The sequence below is a fragment of the Nanorana parkeri genome, unplaced genomic scaffold (genome assembly GCF_000935625.1).
Source record: "Nanorana parkeri isolate BGI_ZX_2015 unplaced genomic scaffold, ASM93562v1 scaffold141, whole genome shotgun sequence".
NCBI classification, from domain to species: domain Eukaryota; kingdom Metazoa; phylum Chordata; class Amphibia; order Anura; family Dicroglossidae; genus Nanorana; species Nanorana parkeri.
In genome coordinates, this window is record NW_017306409.1 from 1,901,793 (window position 1) to 1,921,958 (window position 20,166).

The window sequence follows — 20,166 nt, forward strand, 5'->3', positions numbered from 1 at the left end:
TACCGAGCCGTGATTAGGTTCCTCCATCTTCAAGGGAAATCTGCCCAAATAATCCATGAAGAGATGTCAGCTGTGTATGGAGAGGATTGTCCATCATGTGAGACTGTCCAACGATGGAAGAGAGAATTCAAGTGTGGTCGCACAAATATACAAGATGACCCCAAGGGAAGGTCGTACGTCAACTGCCACAGAACCAAGTGTGGTGGCGAAAAGTGAGCTCGGTATTCAACTTTGTCCGGCATGACACCGACTCCATTTCTCTTGGCTCTAACTATAATTCACCACGACCTACAAAAACAAATATTGACATGCATATTACTAAGATATCAACCTATAAACCTGCAGAATTCCAGATCCCCGCCACATCTAGATCATGGTGAGGGAAAGAACTTATTGGCCTCCCCTCGTACAAATCCAATGAGGCATTGCAAGATTCTCTTAGCCACAGATATGACTCCCATAGAGAGATGCATCATGTTATTGGTAGTTTCACCACAGCGGGAGCGCCGGAGTTTGGCTACCACTGGTCTAGGATAATGATATCTTGCAGTGAGGATAATTGGGCTTTTTCTGTGAATGAGAAGAAATTAGAAGTATGGTTTGGCATTCTAAATAATTCCAAGGGTCTCACCAACTTGCTACTGTATGTTGGTGATTTGCTATCGTTTAACTTTAACAGTGTCTGATTTGACTAAGTTTTTAGGTTTGTGGAATTCTTGTTAGGGCCTTGTACACAGAAGTTTAAAAAATCTCACATTAAAGGGGCTGTGCAAGTTACATAAAAAGAAACCCCCTGTGTTGGACCCCTTGTTGTAGCAGCAGACATGTGGAGTTAGTATTGTAAGTAGCTGCTGTTTACATCTACGCAGGGTTTGAGGGAGCTACCATTGAGTGGAACTGGAGTGTCACTGCCTGTGCCGCAGTACTAAAGCTAACCATTTTCATATAGCTCCTTATACGCAAACATTGACTCCATTTTATGATTCAGACAGTTTCCAGGGATGATGAGTGGTCTAGTACCCCATGATCTTGGCATGTGTACAAGGCCTCAGAAGCAAAACGGGTACCAGTATTCTTTGTATATAGAATGAGATGTACAGCAGGTTAAAGTTTAATTTAACTTTATGTGTACGGTTTGTTAAAACATTCCTACGGAGAAAGTGACTTGTTTACAAAATTGGGTTTGTAAGTATGCTTTACCTATAGCGAGGCATTACTATTAAGCAATTTAATTTTTAGTAAGAGATCACTTCAGAAGTATAGATAGCTGAACCTTCGGATTCTTCATTCTCTTGGAATGCATGAAGAATCCAGCACAGGTCAGATATCACCACCCTGGGTGACCAAGAGCGGAGGAGATATGTAACATGTGGTTGGTGAACGAGAAATTGCTGAGGATGAATGAAACGGAGTTGTTGGGTTTAGGTGTAGTTTAGGCTGACCATCCATGATCTCCAAAATGTATGCACTTTGACACTTGGTCCAAGAGAAGAATTCCCAAGGGGGCTCAGTGTTTGTGTTAGGCCATTACTTAGGGATAGTCATTGCCTGTAGAGAATTGTAGACCTTCCACGTTTTTAGTCTTGCTGGTCTTGTTCTTACAGCCATGCCAAACTTTATGCACCAAGACTGCTTTCAAATTTCGGAAGCTTCCAAATTCCAACCCCTGGGAGTGGTATTAGTTTTGGGGTAGCTGTACACTACCCTGTACACTACCCCAAAACTAGCACTGCTTTTAGGGTGGCGACCATGACTGTGGTGCAGTGACGTGCGTTACGTTCTGTGCTGGATGAGGCATTCCCCCTGCCCGCCCCAGTACCGCCCCCCAACCTGGTCACCAAGCTATGAGGAGGGAGGGGAGGAGCCTCCCTGTCCCTCACTTGCTCGTCACTGGTAAGGCATCGAGATCGATGTCCTCAGTGCTCTTTTTTTTTTTTTTTTTGATTGGACAGCTTGGACCAATGGCGCTTTACCTTTGGTCCAAACCATCCACAGAGCTCAACCCCTAACACAGAGGAAGCCCGCTGCTATGTAACCTAACGTAGCTGTCAAAAGCCGGATGCAGCGCCGCCTGTAATTACAGGCAGCACTTTGTCCATGATAGGTTCTGCAGCGGGGAGGCTTTCCCTGTTGTGTAATCTGTTATAAGCTGCTCTGAATGGAGAAAAAGATGTCAGACTTAAAGCTGACCGCTTTTTCCTCCATAATACAAGGTGAGGCTCTGCCTCCCCTGACCACACGTTCCTGCTGTAGTGGGGCATTGGCATTGATAAGTAGGGTTCTAAAAGGTTTCCTTTCAGAGGGTTTTTTGTTTTGTCATTCATGTGAAGTATCTTTTGGGCTTTTAGATTTGTAGCTACCAAACTAACTTTTAACTTTTCCATGTATGTCTATAGCTTTTGTGTATGCACTACTGAATATAAATGATTTCCGGTATGTCTACCTGCTCTGTGACTCTATAGAACTGTTTTCACCTCTAACTTATTTAGAGAAATACATTTTTGTTGTTGTTGTCTTCGGCTATCTAACGCACAGTTTTGTATTGAAGATGTGGCCCTCGTTGTTTGAATACTGTATATGGACAATCCTGGGCTTAAGTAATGTGAAGCCATTTATCTCTTGCTGCTAAATACATGAGAAATACACATTTGTTATTTGTTTATTGATAAGTTACTTGTTACTATGTGACCTGGTCTTGATATAAGGTGAGAAAACATATTACCTGATCATATTGTGGCTTCCACGGTTCGTATAACTGTTTACCTGGAGATGAAGAATTGGTATTACTTGAGGTTGTTCTTCAGTGAGGCTGTCCAGGAAATAAACACCTTGCACTTATTGCAGAGGGGTGGGACTTCATTAGTGATTCACAACCTTCAGCTCATTCATTTCCAAAGAAAGAATAGCTGGCTCTGTAGCCTACGTAGTGTGGCAGGCAAACATTTCAATCTCAGGATCAGCTCCTTGGTGTATGGTGGGGAGAAAAATAAGTTGGGCTCCAGTCACTTTAGCCCTCTTAAGTTTAATCGCTGAACTTAATTCTAGGAGAGAGGACTTATGGGTGCAGGTTACCCTGAAACACCTAAAAAATAGGACAGGCATTCTGAAATAGCAGTAGACTTAATAAGGCCCTTTAAAAACAGCCACCTAGGTATTTTACCAGCCCTGTAAGAGCCGCCAGAATGATCCTGACCATGATGATGATGACCATGTTTCTTGAGTTGCAGTGGAGCTCTCTCTCTCTCTCTCTCTCTAATCAGGTTGTCCCGTGAACCTCTGCTAGCAGTCAACGTTACCATTACTGTGGGCAATGACTCCTTGGATTCATTGGACAGTGTCCACATGGGAGCTTCTTCCCAGCTCCTCTGCAACACTCTTCAGCAAGAAGATACTTTTCCAGCCCAACTACCTCCCAGATATCTAGTCTAGCAGTTGGCTTAGGCCCTTGGCTCCCTGACACATGCCCCAGGCTAATGCAAGGCTCAAGCAGAACTCCTTCTAAGTAGACATCCTCCCCAAGCTAAACCCAGGAGGAGAGAGAACCGTCTGTATAGGTGACTCAAATATTTATCTTCCCAAACCATACCTCTCAATCGTTCCCTTAGGGATTGGTTGAGTCAGATAAAAATTCATAACTTTGTTTGCCCTGCCAACTCTGCTTACAGAAACCTTCTTCATGGCTAGAGGTAGGCATAATCAACCCAATAGTATTAGAGAAGACCTGCTGAGCCAAGATAAAGGTAAATAAGAATTCAGGCTTCTTACAGCCTAGCAGCCACACACTGAATTTAGTTACGGAAGCAATAGTATAGGGGAGGGACCTACAGCTTAATGAAGTCTGAGCCTACCTTAAAGGAAGAAAACAGTGATGGAAATATGGGGTATCCTATGTTTGAAAATGGTCCCTGGCTTCAGTAGTGTTTGAGTCACTGACCCAGAACAAGCAGGGAGATGAAGGAATTTCAAAGCAAAGATATCCTTATCTGCATTGAGATGGTTTGGGTATTATGGAAGGTGCTTCTATAGATACTTAAGTAGCTAGATATGGTAGCACCTACTGGAGCAGTCTGTCTCGGAATTGGCTGGTTTCATATAAGGGCTCAGGCTTCTCAAAGCCCTTTTCTTTCCCATGAATGTTAATGAGCTGAGTGCAGTAAATCACCAAATTGTCCTTTTCCTGAGTAACGGAGTTTCTCTCTTTCCTGGCCACTTGCTATAAAGTGACTCTGTCTTCAAAAAAAAGAGCTGCCAGCAGTTATAAAGTGTAGGCACCCAGATGGTTCTTAGACGCACCTCCAAGATCCCTCCAGCCGCAGGTGTCATCCAAACTCTGGGCATAGGGACTTCTCACTCATTGCAAATTCAAAAGCTGAGCCTGCAAACTGCTTAAACTTGTTTGGGATTAATCATATGAACCAGAACCATATAATTATGCCCAACAAGTGAGTAAAACGTGTCAGTGGAGAGGAAGAGGTGTAAGTGCCTCTGACACTTGTTTGAACAAAAGAAGGAAGCAGTGTGCATGTCATGAACTGGTTGGCTCCTTGTGCTGCTTCTTCCTCTCATATTCCAGCCCTGCTGTACAGGAACTGAGAGAGGCTGCTACCAGGTCATATTCAGATACTCACACTGCTTGCATTTTGAAAAAGACATTTTTAGATGTATAATGATTGAACTCTAGGCAGATATAAATAAGAAGAATTAGATGTAATACCTGCTGGCATTTCTTTCTTTGACAGAGTCTCTTTAAGCTAGTATTTTCCACCCATTGTTTTGTGAATCTCTTACAAGTTTTCTGCAGCCCTTGAAGGTCTCATTAAGGATACCGCATTAGCTACTGAAATAGCAAAGTCCCAAAGATATCATTTCATATCTTGTGAAGAAACTATAGATTCTTGTTTCTTTCTCTACTAGTTTAAGTTATATAAACAGGAGGCTTAACAAAGGGGGAGGAGCCCCCGAAACGTGTTGCCTTATCAACCTGTTATCCGGAACCGAGGCTTGCATTGAGCCTTGAGGGCGCCACTGTATTCCATCATCCAGAGGGTCAGTCGCCCTTACAGACAGATATAATTCTGAGACTCCTCCCTACACACAGCCCTGCCACTGGCCATGGAGGACGGTCAGATTCCACCAGGGCTTCTACTAGGGCTTTCACTTCTACAAAATTGTGAGTACAGTATTGTTCTTTTATTGATCATTATTGGTTTTAATTAGCAATACACCGATACTAGTATTTGTGCCGATGCTAGTATTGGTGCCGATACCAAGTATTTGGGCACGTACTCGTACTCACCCAAATGCTCCGATACCTTCCCTGATACTGGAACTTCACTGGATTTCCTCTGACCGGCAGTGCCGTATTGGAACATGAGGCTAGCTTCTCCTGCGACCAGGAAGCTGGGCGGCAAGTAATGACCCACCTCCCGGCTTCCTGATTGGCCGGAAAGCTGATTCCATGCTGATTGCCCAGAAAGCCGGCTTCCCAGCCAATCGGCATCGAGCCGGCTTCCCGGCCAATTGGCATTAAGCCGGACGAACAGCCGGCTCCTTGCTGATAGGCTGGGAAGCCAGCTTTTCAGCCAGAAAAGCATGGAGCCCACTTCCCGACCAATCGGGAGGTGGGTCATCAATCGCCACCCAGCTTTCTGATTGGCTGGGAAGCCGGCTCGATGCTGATTGGCTGGGAAGCTGGTTTCCAAGCCAATCACAATCAAGCCGGCCAAACAACATGGAGCCGGCTTCCAGGGCAATCAGTCGGTCGGCATGTCATTACCCACTGCCCGACTTCTGATTGCCCAGGAAACTGGCTCCATGCCAGCGGAAGCACCGGTACTGTGTATCGGCGAGTACCGAAAGCAAAATATCAGTACTCGTAGTTGGTACCGAAAAACCGTTATTGGTGCATTCCTACTTTTAATGCACAAAGGTCGTTGCATCCTCTTTAGTAAACAAATCTACACCATGTACAGTGGCAGGGCTTGTATTCCTCACACGTGGTGTCCAGTTGTATGATGTCCTGACACTCCCCACCGATTTATCTACTGAAAGCCACATAGCGAACTTCAAAGATACGCAAAAATAAAACTTCCACCACTCAGCAACACTGTCAATCTTTATTGCTTTATGTCGGAGGGTAAATGTATTGTAACTGTATACTTGGAAGAACCGTTTACATACCGAAAGTGAAGATTCGTACTTTATCTCGCCGTTTTAGGAACAATGACGTCTCATATTAGGAAATCCGTGTCTCATCTTATTTTGTGAAAGCTTCTCTAGCTGGATGTACAAAGTTCTGCCATTAATCGCACCTTTCCTCTTCTCTCTATTTTTCTATATAATGATTCGGGTGTCATGGTGTACATGTCAGCACGTGAATATGTGAAAAGCAAAATGATTCGTATGTACTAAAGGTCCACAACAGAAAATAAACATGACTCCCGAGATGCATGCTGTGTTTTGTTTCTTGTTTGTCCGAAGTGAACCTATACTGAAAAATACAGCAGGGGAGATGCAAGGAGATGTATATACCGTGTTTCCCCGAAAATAAGACAGTGTCTTATTTTTTTTTTTGCACGAAATAAGACACTAGGTCTTATTTTCGGGGGATGTCTTACCTGGCTGCAGCTGTGCTCTGCCGTCCAGGGAGCCACAAACAGGTGGGCGGGCATGCGTGCGGCCGGGGGGCGTGTCTGGCAGGGGGGCGGGAGGGAGCTGCCTCTCCGCTCGGAACTACCCCCCCCCCCCCCCCCCCCCCCCCCCCCCCCACGTGATCCAAAAAGATGCCACCTGAGGCAACAGCCTCATTATATGTACAGCCCTGAATATTGCTAACACAAGGGAACTGTGTTTAGTGGAAATTGGATAGTGTTTAGTGGAAATGTTGTGTGGTCATGTGTGCTGGGAAGTGTGGCCGCACCATGGCACCCAGGAGCTGCCATAGTAGAGGTGTTGAGTGGCGCACACATGAATGAGATGTGTCATTGTGTGCTGCAGCCTGGATTCAGCCCGACAGTTTCATTCATGAAGCCGTGTATGTATTGCCTCATGGCAGTAAGTCTGGAGAATGAAAGCTTGCATCGTATTGATTGCTGTACAACGGTCACTCTACTGTTGCGCCTCGATGTGGTTTCCATGGTTGTCCAGTCACCACTGTGCTCCAGTCACTGTAGTGTGCTGCGCAAGCTAAATCCCTGGCCGCCACTTGTGCATGTACAGTGGACCCCGGGCGGATCCCTGTGATGGGGAAAAATGTCTGCTCATACGGCCCAACCTATGGGGGTGCAGGGAAACGCAAGAGAATAGTCAAAACATTTAGAAGAATCCAAAGTAATGTCATTAAAACTCCTGATAGCAAATGTTGGAAAACCAAAACAAAGCAGCAGAATTTCCATCATTCAAAACAATTTTGAAATGAATTTATGTTAGAGGTCGGGCACATCTGTAATATTACAGTGCAGATTATTTTAGAAAAGGTTTTTTTCTGTAAATCAAAGTGGTTGTGGTCTTCCCTCCCCAAGAATTTATCAGTTGTGTTCGGTAAGTCGGGTGAATAAGACACATCTGCTACACTGTGCATTGACAAACTTATTGCCTGGTAAAGTACATGTAAACCCTAACCCAATGGCAGCAACCCAAGTGGCTATACCAATGTGTGACACGGTGGCAATGTACATACTCCTCACGATCTGCCCTCTGCTTTTCTCTCCTGCACATACTGCCCTCTGGTATACCCTCTGCTCTCCTTTCCTCAACACAATGCTTGCCATCATGCCCTGCACACTCTTCTCCTGCACCTATTGCTCACTGTCATATCTTCTGGTATTCCTTTTCCCACATAATGCCCCTTGTCATACCCTTTGCACACCTTTTCCTTATATACTGACTTCCATCCTACCCTCCATGCTCTTCTCCTACACAGGTACTCCTCTTCCCACATACTGCTCAGTTATACCTTCTGATACTCCTCTTCCCACATACTGCCCACTGTCATACCCTTTGCACTTCTTTTCCATATGCAGTATATTGACTGCCAGCCTACACTCCGCACTCTTCCGCACATACTGCTCAGTTATACCTTCTGGTACTCCTCTTCCCATGTACTGCCCGCTGTCATACCCTTTGCACTCCTCTCCTGCACATATTGTTCAGTCATATCTTCTGGTACTCCTCTTCCCACCCTAATGCCCACTGTCATGCCCTTTGCACTCCTTTTCCATATATACTGCCTGCCATCATACCCTCCACACTCTTCTCCCACATACTGCCCAGTGTCATACCCTTTGCACTCCTCTCCCATATATACTGCCTGCCATCATACCCTCCGCACTCTTCTCCTGCACATATTGTTCAGTCATATCTTCTTGTACTCCTCTTCCCAATTAATGCCCACTGTTGTACCCTTTGCACTCCTTTTCCATATAAATTGACTGCCATCTTACCCTCCGCACTCTTCTGCAAAATATTTCTCAGTCAAACCTTCTGCTACGCCTCTTCCCATGTACTGCCCGCTGTCATACCCTTTGCACTCCTCTTCCATATATACTGCCCGCTGTCATACCCTTTGCACTCCTCTTCCGTATATACTACTTGCCACCTTACCGTCCACACTCTTCTGCACATATTGCTCAGTCATACCTTCTGGTAGTCCTCTTCCCATGTACTGCCCGCTGTCATACCCTTTGCACTCCTCTTCCATATAAACTGCCCATAATCCACATGTTCTTTTAACTGAAGATGATCTAATATAATTCAGTGGATGGAATCAAAGTGAAAATTATCTTCCAGTTTCTCACCACTTTATAGTGTTTAACACCCGTCCTTCTATAGCGGATCAAATACGTCAGCGGGAAATAGTCTGGATATGGCCAAGATGAAGGCGGGCTCCAACGCAGTAACAGTTTCCTGCTATTCCCAGGTGCAGGGGATAGGCTTACATTCACAGGCGGATTTGGCCTTACTGTTAGAAAATAAAAACATTTAAAGTAAATAAAAGAAAATACATTCACAATCTTCATCATGACCCATATCCCGCGTTAGAGTAAAATTGTTATGAGGGAAATATGGAGCTACCATTGCTGGTGCTGATCCTCTCCTGAAAATGTCAATTGCCTTGCTAGGACTTTAATATCTCATACTTCTGGTTCAGTGATGGGTGGAAGCCTGATAATCGGCAGGGCAGCCAAGCAATCTGCAATTTCAGCAGAAGAGCTAAGCAATGACACATCACAACATCTATAGACAACGATGATTTACTACACACAAGCCCACTTTGACGCTCTTCTCAGAACTTACTGATGTTCTCCACGAAAAAGTGGTGCAGCAGCGTTAATGACCCCAGCGGATTGACAGCGGTCACATTTAGAAGGTACGGAACTTCTGCAAACATCTTGAAATCGGTAATCTGGCAGCTGTGTGGATTAACGTCAAGCTGAACGCACTCACTGGGAGGGTCTGGTCCTGTCAATCCCAACCTGCAGAATGATGTAATTCACAGTCAAAATAGTTACTGGTTGGTCTGTGATCCAAAATGATGCAAATTCAAATTCTCTATAGCAATATCTCATACTTCTGGTTCAGTGATGGGTGGAAGCCTGATAATCGGCAGGGGTAGTCAACCTTGGCACTCCAGCTGTGGTGGAAATACGAATCCCATCATGCCTCTGACACTGGGAGTCAAAGCCTGTGGCTGTCAGAGTCTTGCAATGCCTCATGGGACTTGTAGTTACACAACAGATGGAGGACCAAGGTTGCCTACTCCTCAATAGTGTGAAGCATAGGGATATTGAAACTCGATGTTCTATGACACAAGAAAGCGTTACTAATTAAATATATTTTATGCATGCTATTCACTTTTAAGGGCTAGTTTACACCACAAACAATGCGCTCCGGCCCGTTTTGGTGCCGAAACGCACTGGATCGCATTCCGGCCTGCTCCCTGCGTTCAGGGGCGGGAGGGAGGGCGTGGCGGTGCATTGAAGTAGAAGGATGCAAGACAAGTGCTGCATGCACTATTTTTTTCTGACCGCACCGGACAAGCCAGCCGGGATGCGATCCAGTGCTTTCCGGCACAAAATCGGGCCAGTGCGCACTGTTTGTGGTGTGAACTAGCCCTAAAAGCCTCCCTTTGTAGACATCCCAAAGCCCTTGGACCGCTGCTGGGTGTCACCATCTTGGATGTGATGTTAGCAGCCCCAGCAGACTAAGAGCTGTAAGAGCCACTCTATAGCAGGGGTAGCCAAACCTTGGCCCACCAGCTCTTGTGGAACTACAAGTCCCATGAGGCATTGCAAGACTCTGACAGCCACAGGTAATATTCCCAGAGGCAGCATCATGATGAGATTTGTACTCTCACAGCTGGATTGCCAGTTTTGGCTAGCCCCGCTCTATAGTATTCACCTTCGCTCTTCCCCCGGCTGCTACATAAAAAGGTTATGTAGGGGAGGTGAGGGGAGGGGAAGAGGAGCTGGGCTTGCACAAACAAACATTTTACATTCCCAGAAGAAGAGAGGCCCATGACATGCCCAGGTATAGGGTTGCCACCTGTCCAGGATTCACCCGGACAGTTCGGGTTTTGAATGCTCTGTCCGGGTTTCATGGCAGCAGAAACCCGGACACAAGATGTCAGGCAGACAGGGGCAACCAAAATTAAGATAGGGGCTACTAGAGTGTTCGGGTTTCGCTTGAAGAAAAGGTGGCAACCCTAGCCAGGTAGGATGTGGAATTGTGGCTGAACTAGGGAACTGACTCCTGAAGAAATGTGCTAGCAAGTTCAAAGGTTCATTGCATGTGAATGAAAAGTGTTTATGGACAAGAAAAACACTGCATGTAAGCATTTCAAATACTTGTTTTTTCTGTGCATTTAGCTGCAATGTTTTAAGTTGGTGACAGGTTCTCTTAAATGGTAGGATCACACAATGCTAACAGGGATGTATGTGGCCCACATACTATCAGTCCTCCTGGAAGAAGAGTATGAGCCTGTATGCTCCTGAATATCCACAACTCGTGCCAATTGGGGTCAGATCCCAAACTGCACAGGTCAAGTCCCTGATCCCTGCTGGGCAGTCAAACCCTCCTCCCAAAACACACAGGGACATGAACATCATTTACCTATAGGTGGTAATGAAGGTCGTGGGTAGGTGAGTTTCAGGCCAGACGTCCCAGGTACAGTTAATCTTTTCTGGGTACCCTGAAGCCCAGCAATGGACATCCAGCTTCTGCGGAGGAACTGAACACAAATCCGTTAATGACTGTGATGTGAATAAGAACTGTCTGCATTTTCTTTTTTCTTTTCCGATAATGAAAGCAAAGATCTAATGCTAGGAGTTCGTCGGGCAGCGCTTAATAGGTCATCGAAATTGTCAAAAATGTTGACTAATGGGACATTTAAAGTTCACCTGTTATGAGAGAATTTCTGGAAGCTGCCATTGCTTTGCTCATGAAAATACTACTGGCCTGGCTGTCATGCTGATGGCCTTTAACATTTTGGAATTGACTTATAAAGAGTTTGCCCAATCATGTATAGCTGGGCGAACACCATGTGCACGGCCAGGGGCGTCCCGAGGCCGGGTGTCACCCGGTCTCTAGACCGGGTGACACCCCGCTGTGTCGTCATCGCACATGCACGTGACATCACCTCGTGCGTGCGCAATGACGTCTTCTCGCATGCGCGACCATCTGATAGACGCCTGCCGGCGGCCATCTTAGTGATGGACGCCGGCAAAGCGAGGAGGGGACGTTCACCCGTCGGGATGAGGTATGCCGCCGGGTCACCTCCTCTCTCTTGATAATACGAAATCACCTGCACTCCATACAACGTACAGACCTTGGATGAGAGGTTGGTGCTTGAAGTGACTACATGGATGGCTCCGTCCATGACCAAGTGCCTGACTTTTTAGAGGGGGTCACACTAAAATGACTGTCATTCATTTTGGTGTCACCCCTCCAATGGTGTCACCCGGGTCACCCTGCCATGCCAAATGACTGCCAAGATGGAGCCAAGGAGCATAGGAAATTCCTTTCCTCCTCGGTTCCATCTAGCAGCTATAATGCGGTGTGAACGGCCCTTGCCCACTGGGTGAACCCTTTATAAATCAGCCCTTTTGAGTCATTGAAAATCATTATAGAGATGAGGAATTCCAACATCTTTCTGCCACTCATTTACAGAATGCTTGCTCTGGATCTGTGGCTTTGAACATTTTGGAACCAGAGACAGCCAGGCAATTAGAATTCTCCTCAAGAGGCCATATATGGAGTAGATGGGCCATTTAAAGGACACCTATCATGTGAGAAATATAAGGGCTGCCATTGCTGACCTCAAGTGTTCAGTGGTCACATGACAGTTATAGCACATTCTCCTGGCCTGCAGAGGGTTGTTGCCACAGTCAAGTATCATACTCCTTTGCACCATTTCCTTTCCTCATGTACCACTGGTACTCACCCGCACCTACCCCCTGCACTGCAAGGGTTAAGTGGTCGTTTTGTCTAGGGGGCTCAAATAAAACAGATTTACCTACCTGATCTTTGGTCAGGCCTCCCCCCTCCAGGTTGCTAGACCGGTCCCCGCAACCTCTTCTCCCCTGGGCTCTAGCGGTCTAAGATCCACCGGCGTCTGCACATCTTTTTCAGGTCCACTTACCTGCATTAGACGGGAGATGCCATAGCCGGAGTGGAGAGGTGAGCGCTGACCATTGTGGGACTGAGGATCAGGTGAGTAATATAGTTTTATATGAGTCCCCTGGACAAAGTGAGCGCTTGACCCTTGCAGTGCGGAGGTATCCCCCCCTCCAAGGGTAAGTTTGTGGTTTTCCTGGAGTTCTTCTTAAATACTAAGTCACTGACATATGTAGGTGAGCTTTGGCAGCCTGTATATTACTTTACTCAGGCTTGTCGTCACTTTTCTCATCATTCCTGTTTTGTAGTAACTTATGCTGCAGGTTTCAACTCACATCCAAGGTTTAGCTCCATCACAGATAAAAGCTTCTTGTCTTCAGGGTTGTGACAGCTGTATGTTCCAGCCTGGTTCCTCTGCACTTCCTTTAGAGTTAGCTGTTGTCCATTTGCATGCACCTTAGAATGTTGGGGTATCCAGACCCCATTATGCTTCCAGTTAACACCCAGCGACACGGAGTTGCATTGCAAGATGACATCTGTTCCCAGCTGCTCATACTGCTGTGTGATGAGAATACTCACTGAGAGAAGGAGAGATAGATACCTTAGCATCTTGAATGTCTTCAACAAGAATCTGCAATAAATGACTTTATCATTGCTAAGCATGGATATTTGGATTTATTTATTTACTGGTTACTTATATACTGCACAAACATCCATTGCAGTGTTTCTAAAATATTTCCTCAAGTACCAATATTGCGCTGAAGGCAACTGAAGAGAGTAGGTGGACCTCAAAAAATAAGGAACCACCAGAAATGTTAACTGTGCCAAGTGGTGTCACAAGGGGGGTGCGGCTCACACCCAGGTGACACCATTGGAGGGGTGACACCAAAATGACTGACAGTCATTTTAGTGTCAACCCCTCTAAAAAGCCGGGCACTCGGTCATGGACCGAGAGCCCGACAGTGTCAGGAGAGAGGAGGGGACCCGGCGGCATACCTCATCCCGCCGGGTGAACTTCCCCCCCTCTCTCTGCCGGCATTCATAACAAAGATGGACGCCGGCAGGTGTCAATTAGATGGCCGCGCATGCGTAGTGATGTCAGGTGCATGCGTGGTGATGTCACGCGCGGGGGATGTCACCTGGCCTCTGCTCCGGGTGACACCCGGCCTCAGGACGCCCCTGACTGTGCTTAAGCAGAACCCTAAAAAAAGATGTGAATGGGGGACTCTTGGGTGAAACAGAGGGACTCTGATGTGAAAAGAGGGGGCTCTGATGTGAAAGGAGGGTTCTGATGTAAAGGAGAAGGGTTGATGTGATTTGGGCTGATAATGTGAAAGGTTAGAACTCTGATGTGAAGAGGGAAACCTCATTTTTCTATGTTTTTGCATGGGGTCCCCCCTTAAAATCGATACCAGACCCCATCTCAGATAAGTGTTGAATGCTGAAGACTTTGCCAGAGGCTACAGCACTGAAAAGGAGGAACGGTAAGAGATGTGGGCATTGGGGCTTTTTCTTTGCAGGGACTTGTCATTACCAATACCTTACAGACCTGGCAGGGTTGATTTAGTGTCATGACATTGGAGGCCCAAGTTAATGCACTTTACATTACAAATGAAAGATAATCAGCCTTGCCAATACCAGAAGTAAATCATTTCTATATCACTAGAGTAGTTTTAATATTTTCCTTCTTCACCTGTGTCTTCCAAGAAATCAGAAGGGGAAGCCATAAGCAGCATGACGCCAAGTCCAAGCACCAAGATCATCGTCCTGTTACAATACACAATACAGATACTCAGATTCTCTATAGAAGACAACTCCAGCACTCAGAATGACAACAGCAAAACAGAAATAGTAGGATCCTTAGTACAGCACAACATGGGTACTGGAAGTCACTACAAAAAAAAACACAATGCAGACATTATAGTGAATCTTTGGACAATGTATTTTTACATTTTGATGGATTAGAGAAGGGTTGTCAAATTCACCCTCTTTGTTTGTAGTGGTGACCATTGTCCATTGGCAGCATTTTTGGGAAATGCAAAATGTTACAGTTGTTGCTGGAACAGGAGATGACAGGAAATCATCCAATGGTGCTCTGGTGACTGACGAGAGATTTCCTGACACTTCTTGTATCTTTAGGACAGGAAGTGAAGAGATATCTACCCAATGGAACATAGTAGCAAAAATAAATATACCCTAAGTGGGGATTTCACCATTCCCTACATTATCCTCAACTAATTAAAATAAACTTTTGGCTTTACAAATACTTTAAAGAAAACCACTTATAGTCTCTACTAAAACCAATTTACAGTATACTTCAAACAATCTACACCAAGCAACACAGATAATTCAAAACAAATATTAATTAGGATGCTACAGAAATTATCCACCAAGTAGACCAATGCTTAATTTGGTCATGAATGTTCCGGCATTGCTTCTGATTATTGGGTTGTTTTTACTCCCAAGAACCTGCCCACACACTGTAAGATGGGGAAGGGCTTTTGGAAAATGTACAGTAGTTATGGGGGGGGAGAGGGGTGCCTACGTCAAGAATTTTATAATCTTGGTGATGATGTCACAAGGAGTAATAAAAACTGTTTCTCGCTACATGAATAAAGAAAATATTAGCACTGGGACATGTTCTGGAGGAAAGGGGGGGGGCATATTTGGCCGTACCTATATAAATCATTTAAAGGGATATAATAACAAAAATTCAGAATCCCAATGTATCCAAATGTGACCAAGTCCAAATTTCCGTTTCCAAATTTCAAATCCCATCTGAATTTTGTTCAAAAACTAAACTGAATTGGACATGTGACTTTTCTGGCCAATCAGATGTGTTTTTTGGTTTAATGCATCCGAATGGGTCTGATCACACATTTTTATTACGACAACATGGGAGCCATATACAGTATATACATATAATACTAAAGCTGAGGCTCCTAGACCCGAATGGCAGTCAGGATCTGAATTTCCGAATTGCATGCGGGAACTCCCGAATGCAATTTGGACATTCGAATTCCAAGTGCCATTCGGGTCTAGGAGATTCAGTTTTAGTATTAATATCTGTATGTGGGTTTCTGTGGTATTCGCAATGAATATTCGTAAACTCATGTGAAACTAACGAAAATTCGAATTTCTTCCGAATCTGAAACCCGAACAGAATTGAATTTCGGATCCAAATCCCGAAATAACAAAATAACCGAACCTAATTTTTCCACAGCTTACGTGTCTACAGTCGGTCTAAAAACAACTGCTGGTGCTTGGTGAGCTATTTACCATCAATGGCCAACCATGCTCAGGCACAACCCAAGAAAAGATGACACAGATTTTTTGGCTCACTAAAAACAAAACAACATCAACGAGAAAAACACAGATGCTGAAGCATAAAAAGTAACAGACAAGACAGCTACTCCAATACAAAAGACAAAGATACTAATTTTTGGCCACATACATGGAAATTTTCAGGCAACTTTAACCATTTTCAAGCAGTTTTTGCAAAAAGGACCAAGTGGACCAATACAACCTGTAACTAACAGTTTTGGCTGACAAGTGGTGATGGTAGGTTCCCTTGTTTCTTTAGGTTGCTTTGATGCTGCAAGCTAGATGATGGTAGTTGGTACTGCATGAAAATGTCCATGAGTGTGGCCAGCAGAAATAACTACAATATACTAAACAACACTCATACAATGATCACCATGGCCAACAACAAATAATTATATTATACAGATTCATCCTACCTGACTGGTGCACTACAGAAATATGGCTTTTGCTCTTCTGCAAGGTCTTTCAAGAAGCTCCGTTGCTATCACCGAAACTTGTTAGAAAGATCTAAGCTTGTGTTTACATCTTAAATAGTTCCCCACGTAGAAGATCTAAGCTTTCAGTTCCCATTCTGGTAAGAAAACTAAAGGGAATTACTCGAAAAAACAGAATGAGGAACAAGCTGTGCGGAGTCTTAGAGTCTCAGGCTCCTTACATCATAGACATCATAATTGCAGCATATGGGAACTTGTACTGGAAAGCCCGTGGTGTTTTTCCTACACTAACCCCACAGTTGAGCTTTTCCCAGAACAAAGATTCTGAAACGGATATGATAAACCGCTTTATGGCAGCTTAAGATTGCCTGTAATAGACATTACATGACCCTTATAGCCCACTGAATGCAGTGGAGATCATAGCCTGATTTAAGCATTTTTGGTGTTCATGTGTGATAATATTCCATGTTAGTAACTGGCACAACCAGGATTTAAGAGTCTGGTGCACAATATTATTGGCTAATCTGTGCACACAATGGACCCTTTCTGTGTGGCAGTAACCCTGGTAGACCCATCTACTGTCTGGAGTTGTCTGATTGGATATTGTCTCCATGGATGAGTTGTGTTCAAAAAAAGCCAAATGGCTCACCTATGCCCCTTACAAAACACTTATTTAATTCTGGCTTCACCGCACATTGATTTGGTCAAATACACCTGAGACCAAATGGAATTTAGTTAAAGCTGAACTCCAGGATAAGCAAATATTGTATCTTAGTACAAGGCCGTGTTTATTCTTACTTGAATCTTGGTGTGCTTTGTGTATTTCTTCCAGATCTGTGCAACAATCCAGTGTGAGACTTTTCCTCCATGCAAGGGTTCAGCGTAATAAAACCTGTGGCTATTGAGGAATATATTTAAAGCTTTTGTGCCCGGAGTTCAGCTTTAACAAATAAAAAGGGATTTTTCTCAGGACAACTAACTTGCATGAGTTTTGTATTCACCAGGCATATTGGCCATAGCAACCAGTTGGCTTTCAGTTATTCGAAAACGAATTAAGGATTCTGGTTGCTATAAACAACAAAGCATTATTTATATGTGAGGCCTACCCTTTTAGTTGTAGATATTTTGAGCCCATGGCTATAGAGTGATGTATATACACTGTATGCCTAAAGGGTTTCAGACACTTCACCATCACACCTACCTAAAGGGTATATGGACATTCCTCCAAAAGTTTAAGTTCAGGTGTTTCCAGTGAAGGGTATTGTTAAAGCAAATACATTTTAAACAGTTGTGCGCTTCCAACCTTGTGGCATTAGTTTTAGAAAGGACATTTTCTGTTCCAGCATGACTGTGCCCCTGTACACAAAGCCAGCTCCATAAAGACATGGTTTAATGAGTTTTGGAGGATCTCGAGTGGCCTTCACAAAGCCCTGACCTCAACCCTACTGAATACCTTTAGGATGAATTGAAACACTGATTGCAGGCAATCTCTTTTCATCCAACATCAGTACCTGACCTCACAAATGCTGTTTTGCCTGGATGAGCACACATTCTCACAGACACACACACACACACAAAACAATCTTTTGAAAAGCCTTCCCAGAAGAGTGGAGGTTGTTATAGCTGCAAAGAGAAACAGCTCCATAATAATACATAAGTTTTGGAATGGGTTCTCCAACTAACTCATTTAGGTGTGATGGTCAGAAGTCCACGAACGTATGCCCATACATTATACGTATGTCCTCTGCAAGCATGTGCAGTGTGCTTAAAGGAGCAAAACATCATGCATCGGGCAGTAAGTCCTGGTTGCTGTGGGTTAATTTGCTTTGTGTTGTTTGCCTTAGTAAATAAAAAGTGAAACTGCATTTGTCTCATTTTTGAAGTGCGATGTATGACTATTGCCTTTTGTTCCTGAAATAGAGCTTGGATGAGTATGCTGAACTCCTGCCTATATTATTATAGCTTTTGTATTTCACGGGTGGGTGGATGAGAGGCATGAGAAAGGTCTAAGCAAGACACAACTGAGGCTCAGTGGTTCTTAAAATATGATCCAAGAGGTAAGCATATAATGTCTAAAAAATAAAATCTAAATAGTAACATTACCAGCCTTGCAGGGGTTGGATTTTGCCACATTTTGGTGGTCCTCAGACTCTTGAAGGATCTTGAAGTGAAAAACCATGATTCAGTTTGAACCTTATGAACAGAGTGATCTCCTTTAGATGTGGCTCATGGAGTCTGTTCTTGTGCTTTGGGAGGAAGCAGTGTTGGAGGGTGCTACCCTGCTACCATCAGAGTTCAGGGATTTGCCTCTGACTCACGTTCCATTCAATCTCCCTGCGGGGGATTGCATTTGCCCTTGGATATCGATCTTCCAATGAACTTTCTACATGTCCTATACAGGGATGGATTGGGGTCTGGAATTGGAGTTACAGGCATCGATTCTTGTTGAGAGGTCTGCAAAGAGCTTAGGGTCTTCTACATATTTGTAACCTTGCTCCACAGAGCAAAGGGTCTGCTGTTTAGTGAGTGGGATCCTAGACTGGCCTTCACAAAAAGCTGCTGTTTTTTAGGCTTTCTCTCTCTGCAACTGTCCATTGCACCCCACCACTGAGACACAGTTAGATAGCAGCAATCAGCGTAAACCCCTTTCTACCCACAAAAGGGTTGCTCATAAGGTCCCCCAGCAAATTGCCCTGACCTCCAATGCCTTTTGTTAATAATAGTTTGCTTATTAGCCGCACAAAAGTGACAATTACATATCAAGATTCACCCCCATAGACTTCAATGGAGTCCAGGGAATAGTTCAGATGGGTCTATGATGAGTCGGATGTAAGCAGATCAGATTACCCCAAATCCCTCATGATCAGGTCCGCCAAAATGGAACTGTGTTCCATTGTATTTTCAGGACCTGGACAGCATCTGGGGGTAACTGAATGTAAACGGATGCATGGCCATAGACTAATATTGGTATTCTGATCAGATCTGCCTGAAAATCTGACATGTGGACCTGATCTGACAGCCTGTCTGAAAGAGGCCTAAGGCCGGACAGATTTGCTCATCCCTACTAGGCTTCAATTACTTCTGGTCACAAAAGGTGTTAAATAGACATGTGCACTAGCAAACAAAATTGTTTCGTTTTGATTCGGATTTTGCGTTATTTCGTTTTTCGGAATTCAGGTCCGAAAGTCAATTCGTTTCGGAATTCGGATTCAGACGGAATTCGTTAGCGCTAGTCTGTACGAACTTTTGTTTCAATCTCGTTTCGTTGTCGTTTCGTTCGTTCGTTGCAGCAAAGTGACATTTAAGAGGGAAAAAAGTTTATTTTTTCCTTGCCGCAATGAAATTATATCCAACAAACAAAATTTCGTACAGGCCACCGCTAACGAATTTCGGAATTGTTTGCATTCGTTATATCTGCAATTCGGAATTCGGATACATCTGAATCTCAGAATTTCCGAAATTTCGTCCGAATTTCAATTCGAAACGAAACGAATCGCACATGTCTAGTGTTAAACAAGTCAGCATCAGCAGCTACCATAGTTCTAATGAAAAGCAGAAACAAGGTGCTGGACTTGGATACCTTAGCAATAAGAAACTAGATTTAGTTGAGCCTACTGGCTTGGATTCAGTAGCTCTCCACAAAACCGGCCACCCCAAGAGATGGGGGCCCTTTTCCGCCAATGACAGACATTCACTATTTTATAACTACTAAACTCAAGATAACATCATCAATTTTCAGAAGCCAAAAGCTAACATAACACATCAGACGCATATAGGAAATTCACAGCTTTACTAA

The 20,166-nt window shown here is 44.4% G+C and overlaps 1 protein-coding gene across 1 annotated transcript; it reads right to left on the minus strand.

The window, feature by feature from the left end:
* Window positions 1-7,087: 7,087 nt before the first annotated feature.
* LOC108785071 (interleukin-27 subunit beta-like) lies at window positions 7,088-18,549 on the minus strand. Its single transcript, XM_018554070.1, has 8 exons — window positions 18,474-18,549; window positions 16,592-16,694; window positions 14,306-14,379; window positions 12,948-13,190; window positions 11,110-11,227; window positions 9,295-9,473; window positions 8,796-8,959; window positions 7,088-7,273 (listed from the first exon to the last, which is right to left on the minus strand). The coding sequence occupies exons 1-8, from the start codon at window positions 18,547-18,549 to the stop codon at window positions 7,103-7,105; spliced, it is 1,128 nt and encodes a 375-aa protein (XP_018409572.1). The 3' UTR covers window positions 7,088-7,102.
* Between the last annotated feature and the right edge of the window lie 1,617 nt (window positions 18,550-20,166).